The sequence below is a fragment of the Coptis chinensis genome, chromosome 6 (assembly GCF_015680905.1).
Source record: "Coptis chinensis isolate HL-2020 chromosome 6, ASM1568090v1, whole genome shotgun sequence".
NCBI classification, from domain to species: domain Eukaryota; kingdom Viridiplantae; phylum Streptophyta; class Magnoliopsida; order Ranunculales; family Ranunculaceae; genus Coptis; species Coptis chinensis.
In genome coordinates, this window is record NC_141461.1 from 26,477,016 (window position 1) to 26,484,317 (window position 7,302).

Here is a 7,302-nt window from a genome sequence, read left to right on the forward strand (position 1 = left end):
CTAGATAAAGTCCTGAGGGGAGGGTTTACTGAGTACCACCGCTATAAATAGGGATGCTCTGTATGTCTTCAACATCTTCTAGACGATCTGAGTGGTATCCTTCTTCACAATACTCTGCTCGATTTGCTGGGATAGCTTGTTGATTTGTTTGTTCACCTCATTTATGTCGTCCTTAGCGGTGACTTCGTTCGGGTTCTGTGTAGCGACCTGATTTTTTAGTGTCGCGTTTTCCTATCGTAGTATGTTGATACTGTCGTTCATTGCTCCTATTTGGGTAACCATAATCGTCATTTGTTCTTGTAGGTTTTCCATGCTTCGTGGGCTTCAAAATTGACGATTTTATGAAGTTGATTGGAAGAAATTGAAATTTGCATAGATGAATTTTCAAGTAATTCGATCTATAGACGGTGCCAATGTAAATATTATGATTCGTTTAACCTTACTGATGTAGGCAATTTGGGGAAGAATAGGTTGATTGATTGGGTTTGACCAAGTTCGTATGGACGAACTGCCTACGTATCAAGCTCTCACAGGAGGAACTTGTATTAGGTCAGACGTAGTTTCTCATCCTCTTTATATAGGCAAGGTGTCTGCATCTCTCGCTCTCTTATGTCAGGTCAGATCCAAGTCACTCGCGAGCCATGGTGGCGAGTTAAAGACATTTATTGTGAAGCGTGCCTAAAGCTTTGGTCTTAATGGCTGTAATAAAGACATACGTGGAACGAGAGGATTAAGTGCTATAAAGATCGCTTCTGAGTGAAATCGTTTACTCTGCTCGAGTCACTTTGAAGTGAGCTCGCAGGACGAGTACGTGAGATCGGTTGGCGGTGACATCACTCTGGGCGCAAGTTGAATAGGCTGCTTGCCTGAGTCGAGTCACTATAAAGCAAGCTCTGAGGACGAGAATACGAGGTCGGTTAGTATGCTTGACACGTGTTTGATATTCATTGGATGTGAATATTACTCCCTTACACTTAGTTACAACAAAGTCTCCAACAATAAAAAATCCATAAAATGTGAAAAAAAATGTGCGTGCAACTTCTTCATGTTTATAGGCCACTATTTTGGGCCACTTTGGAACAGATGAAGCCAAATCATGTTGGGCCGTCCAAAATTAAGATAATACATTTTAGGGACAAGCCATTGAGGGACGAGCCCCTACATTCCAAACTAGTCCAAAATAGTGTAGTGTAATATAGAGGTGCTGACCTACAATGTTTTTATTAGCCCCCACAATAAGATACTTGACAATATTATGCTAAAAATAAAAATAATAATAATAATAATAATAATAATATGTGTTGATATTAAATCAACACGTTAAAGCCTACAAAATAAGAAAAAGAAACTTCAGAAATAGGCAGTAGGCATATAGCTACCACTCAAACTAGGGGTGTCTCTTTTTGCCGAATTTTCGATTTTTCCGAAATCCGACCCGAAATTGGTCTGGTTTTGGGTGTAGTTTTCATGGGCCGATTTTCCGATTTCCGAAAATTCCGAAAAAAAATTGGATCGGATTTGGATATAATTCTAAAATCCGATCCGATCCAAAAATCGAAATTTCGATATTATTGCCAATTTATTCCGAAAATATATACTTCTCTCACTATCCACTTGATTAGATCTCGACCGTTCATTCATTTTCTAGTTTTTTACTTCCAAAAACAAAACAAAACATAACCTAGCCGCTACTTCCCCACTTGAATTGGACCACTCTACTTGTCATTACAATCGTCCCCGCCATAACAACAATGATATGAAAAAAAATGTCATTGAGTCATACAATGACTTCCAGACCAATCCAAAAGCCAAATTCCAATAGATAGAATATTATGTAAAGCTACTTTGAGTCCAAGACCATAGTCCATTATTTATACAGACACTTCACGCTTCAATTTTCACACACGAAAAAAGATTGAAACATTACAAATATCCAGACCTCAACAGAATGCAATGCTTGCTATTGGTGGCTGCAGGTTCTTTTTCTCGTTTTTTCTTGGATCACTTGTTTGAATGAAAATGGGTTTTCTCAATAAACAAGTGCGTATTGTTGTTGGTACATTGGTATTGTGGACATGGTTTTCTCTCCCTACAATGAACATTGGCGTATGATATTCCAAAAATAATTGAAAGTAAAGAGATCTTTGAAAATTTACCAAGTATTCCGAAATTTCTGAGTTATTCCAAAATTTCCGAAAGTTCCGAAATTGGAAATATATTTTGAATCCGAAAAAAAAATTGGATCGGATTTGGCTAGCATATTAGGTTCCGAAATTTTTTTGGAAAAATTCCGAAGGAGGTTAATCCGATCCGATCCGAAGTCACCCCTAACTCAAACTATTTGTTTCGACAACATTAATAATGGACCCTCGTTGAGTAGTCGTTGGTTTCTTTTACTTTTTTTTTTCTCGATAAAACGTTGGTTTCTTTTACATGAAGCACGAATATATTTTTTCAGGTGGGTCCATTAAGAAAAGAATAAAAATCGAGAATGAATTTCACTTTTTTTATGATTGGAAGTGGGCCCCAAGATTATAAAATAACAAAAAAACGAAAAAGGTCTGTAATAATTACACGTAAGAACCACAAAAAAGTGACAGCTTATTTTGCTAACATAGCCACGTCGACACGTGGCTATATCAGAATAGTAAAAAAGCCCAGAATAACAGCCGAAAGCTTAGATATCTTAAATTGGTTAGGTGTCAAAAAGTGCTAGGTTATTTTGGCTAGCTCGTTAAAGCCTATATGTTATGGCGGCTCAAGCCTGGTTTAATAGCTTGGGCAGGCCTCTAAAGAGGTGTTTAGATTTAGATATTGTATATAGAGAACGGTTATATGAACTCCACCTTATAGTGACTCCAAAGTTACTCCACTCTTAAAAGTGGACTTACAAGATGAATTGACAGCTAATTTTTTGCGGAGGTATACATCACATGATAGAGAACACCCCCACAAAAAATCAGCTCAATTGAATATGTTTAACCTTGTCAAAAGTTGTTATGAAATTAAAAAATTCTAAGCCGTTGGATAATTTCATAACATTCTAAACGATTTTTGATGAGGTTGTACATCTTCAAATGAACTGATTTTTTGTGAGGATGATCTCTATTGTGTAAAGAACATCTCCACCAAAAATCTGTTTCTAATTCATTGTATTTAGTGGTGGAGTAACTTTGGAGTCACTTTAAGTGGAGTTTTTTTTTTTTAAAGGTAATTGATTAATTATAAAGAATAAGGATTACATGATAGCAAATGTAGCAGAAAAAGAAAACAAAAAGATACAAGCCTGCACTAGAAAAGAAGATCTAGTGAACAAAACGATAATAAGTCGTATGATGGTTCTCCAGATGAATCATGAATGAAGGTCGAGAAATCCACCATATACTGTCCCCCTGTGTTAACGCAGCTCCCTGTCTGGCACAGCTGTCCGCTCCCAGATTGGTCTCTTGCCAAGATGAAGTGAGGTTAATCCATGCCGCTTTATCTTTCAAAGATTGCCAGGTTTCTTTGACTCTCCAATGTGTTGTGTTGTTCTGGAAAGCCTGGACAACTGGAGTAGAATCACATTCTACCCAAAGATAGCGCCAACCCAAATCAATTGCCTGTTTAATGGCCTGTATAATAGCCATTGTTTCCGCCATGTAGTTAGTGGATATACCCATCCCACCAGCAGCCGCTCCCAAAAAATCTCCTCTGTAGTTTCTGAAGATATATCCCCACCCTGATCTTCCCGGATTTCCTTTCGAACATCCGTCAGTGTTTATCTTGAGTATACCCGGAGGAGGAAGTAGCCAATAGTACTTAAAGATCTTTGGGGACCTGCGAAATTTGAGTTGTAGCTGGAAATGCTTTAGAATCTTGAGGTCATGCATCGAGTTTTCCATAATCCCCGAGGACTTATGATGCGCTCTTGTAATCGCTCTCCTGACCAAGAAGCAAACTTGTGTGTAGCTTGGAGCTTTGTCGTCATAGAGGGCTTTGTTCCTGGTTTTCCAAAGACTGACCATGATCGTCAAGGAGCAAGCCTTCCACATATCCAAGATGAGTGAGCTGTAGTGCTTGCACTGCTGCCACACATCAGAGAAGGACTCCAAATCCCTCTGTATTTGAAAGATTTGCTGAGCAAACTGCCAAATCTTCTTACCAAAGGCGCAATGGAATAAGATATGTTCCAGCGTTTCTTCCTGATTTTGGTAAATACAGCATCTAGATGCAAGGTGAAACTTCCTTTTTTGCAGCTGGTCATCCGTTCTAGCCGCACCATGCGCTAGTTTCCAAGCAATACCCTGTGTTCTCGGCAAAATTTTGGCGCTCCAAATGAACTTACTCCAAGCTGATTTCAGTGCTTTTTTCCTGATGCTTTCAACTGCCGCTGCCACTGTGAAGTGCCCATTTATCGAATCGATCCAAACTCTTGAATCTTCTTTGGAACTGTCAGGTTGGGGTAGCTTAGAGATGTCGATGCCCAGCTGATGGAGTACTAGTGTCATTTCGTTGGAGAAGGACCATCTATCCTCATGTATGTAATCACAGAGTCTAGCTTGGAATTTAACAATTTTTTTCCTTTCCTCCTGAAAAAAGTCACATATGGGCCTCTGCAACAACCAGTTTTCTCTCCAAATGTTTATCGCCTCACCATTACCGACGTTCCAACCATGTAGGGGTGCCATTTCAGTGAGTGCCCATTTGATGCCTGACCAAACTGTTGAGGTTTTGTAGTTTGACCATCCACCAACTCTGTTGATATATTTCCCCCTCATGAAATCTGCCCAACCACCATCTCCCTGACAACAAATGGCCCAAGCTTGTTTCATTAACATCGCAAGATTAATATCTTTGAGCCTCCTGATTCCTAACCCTCCCTCCTCTGTTGGTTTGCATGATTTCTCCCAAGAAACCATTAGAGCTTTCCTTTCCGCTGGGTTGCCACTCCAGATAAATTTTCTGATGACAGCTTCACATTCCTTTATCACCGATTTTGGCCATTTGTAGATAGCCATATTGTGAACCGGTATACTATTGAGGACGTGCTTTGCTAGCACCACCCTTCCTTGGAAGGATAGCATTTTACCCACCCAACCTGCCGCTCTCTTTCTGATCTTATCCACTAAAGGAGCAAGAGTCGCTTTGGTAACTTTTCCCTTGATGAGAGGAACACCCAGGTAGTTCTCCGGCAGAAAACCCTCATTAATGTTCAGCACCCCCTGAATACGAGCCTTTCTTCTGTTAGACATAGGGCTAAGAAAAATCTTGCATTTTTCCTTATTAATAACCTGCCCCGAGGAGTCCTGATATCGATTCAGAAGTTTCATCAGATTCTTGATACCTTTCATATTAGCATTGCTGAATAGAAATACATCATCTGCAAACATCAAATGTGAGGGGCTACAGTACTTTGTATTGACCACCATATGAGAGAGCTCTTTCTTTTGGATCAGTTTGCTGATTGACCTGCTTAGACAATCCTCTCGCCAGGGCAAAAAGCATGGGAGAGAGAGGGTCGCCCTGTTTGAGACCTCTTTCTACAGTAAAGTGACCTTGTGGACCCCCGTTGAGCAATATTGATAAAGTATTGCTTGCGAATGCTCCCTTCAACCATTGAATTCATTTGTCTCCGAATCCCACCTGTTGTAGCACCGCCCAAAGAAAGTTCCAATCCATAGTGTCGAAAAGCCGAGATATCTAACTTTATGGCGATGTTACCTCCATATCTAGGAGTTTGAAGCTCATTAATCAATTCGGAAGCTAGTCCAATGGCCTGCTGGGAGTTCCTATTTGGGATGAACCCATATTGCTCTTTGCTGATGATCCTTTCTGCAAAACGGAGATAATCTCATGGCAAGAATCTTAGTGATCACTTTATAAATGAAGTTAGATAGGCGATATAGTCTGAATTTCTTCACCTGGTTTGCATTTTTCTCTTTCGGGATTAGGACTATGAAGTTAGCGTTAAAACCCATGGGCAGTCTCGCTTTGATGAAGAAGTATTGTATAGCTCTGACAAGGTCATGTTGCACAATGTCCCAACAGTGATGGTAGAAGCACCCACCGAAACCATCAGGTCCTGGAGAGCTATCTGCTTTCAGCTGGAAAACTGCGGATTTTATTTCTTTTGCTGAAGGTTGGGTGGAGAGAGAACCGTTGTCAGCCTCCGTGATAATCTGAGGCATGGAGGCAATAAGATCCCAATCGATATCATGCTCCACCTTTTTAAATTTCTCTGAGTAATGCGCCACTAGGAAGGAGCCAATTTCTTCTTGAGAGTCCATAGCGACCCCCTCATAATTCTTCATATCAGTGATCGTAGATCTACATCTGTTCAAATTTGCTTGGGCATGAAAGAATTTGGTGCTTCTGTCGTTGTCATTGTCCCATTGTGCTCGAGCTTTCTGTCTCCAGAATTTCTGTTCTTGCTCCAATAACATCTCCACCTTATTCTCTTGGTCCACCATGAGAGCAGTGAAACCCTCCGACATGTTTCCTTGATCAAACTGCTCCTGCATCTGTTCAAGGATTTTGGTTTCTTCCTCAACCTTCACCTTAATATTGCCAAAGACTTCCCTGTTCCATGTTTTCAGAGCCCTTTTCAATCTCTTCAACTTCGAGTAAGAATATAAATCGAAAGTGTCCCATGATGGGAGTTTCCCAGCTTTGTTGCACCAGTTCTCTGAAGGAGGGATGATCACACCACATATTAAAGAACTTGAAAGGGATATTCATTGGTTTGGGGATGTCTATACTTCTCCCGACCAGAGGAGTATGATCAGAACATAGTCTGTTGGTCACTTTGTATTGCCAGCCTGGGTATTTAGCTCCCCAAAGGACGGTGCAGAAAATCTTATCCAATTTACCCAAGATTTTGAAACTTCCCACCTGTTTATTCCACCAAGTATGGTGAAATTCTTGATACGGTACTTCCATCAGAAGAGAGTAGCTGATACACTCTCTGAAGTCATTCATGGCCTCTGATGAGGGTCTGTTACCACCTTTTTTATCCCCATAGCTCAGATAGGCATTGAAGTCCCCCATGACCATCCATGGCAGGTTGGAGGAGCTGATGATTTGCAATTCAGCCCATAGATGTCTCCTTTGTACATATATACAATGGGCATGTACTATTGTAATAAGCGTCCCTTCTACCTCTACTGTGAGCTGTTGCGGAGAGCAGTGAAAGATAGTAGGAGTAGTAAGAGAGACTTTCCAAAAAGCCAAAGATGGGTATCCAAGATGTCTTGAATTACGAGGAAAATGTGTTCAGCCCCGTTGACCTGAAGAAAATTTTTGACATGTCCTCTCGCCTTT

The 7,302-nt window shown here is 40.5% G+C and overlaps 1 protein-coding gene across 1 annotated transcript; it reads right to left on the reverse strand.

Annotated features, from left to right (window-relative positions):
- Positions 1–5,771: 5,771 nt before the first annotated feature.
- LOC147492353 (uncharacterized) lies at positions 5,772–7,029 on the reverse strand. Its single transcript, XM_086567479.1, has 2 exons — positions 6,741–7,029; positions 5,772–6,667 (listed from the first exon to the last, which is right to left on the reverse strand). Exons 1-2 carry the CDS (start codon positions 7,027–7,029, stop codon positions 5,772–5,774), a joined length of 1,185 nt encoding a protein of 394 aa, XP_086423605.1.
- Between the last annotated feature and the right edge of the window lie 273 nt (positions 7,030–7,302).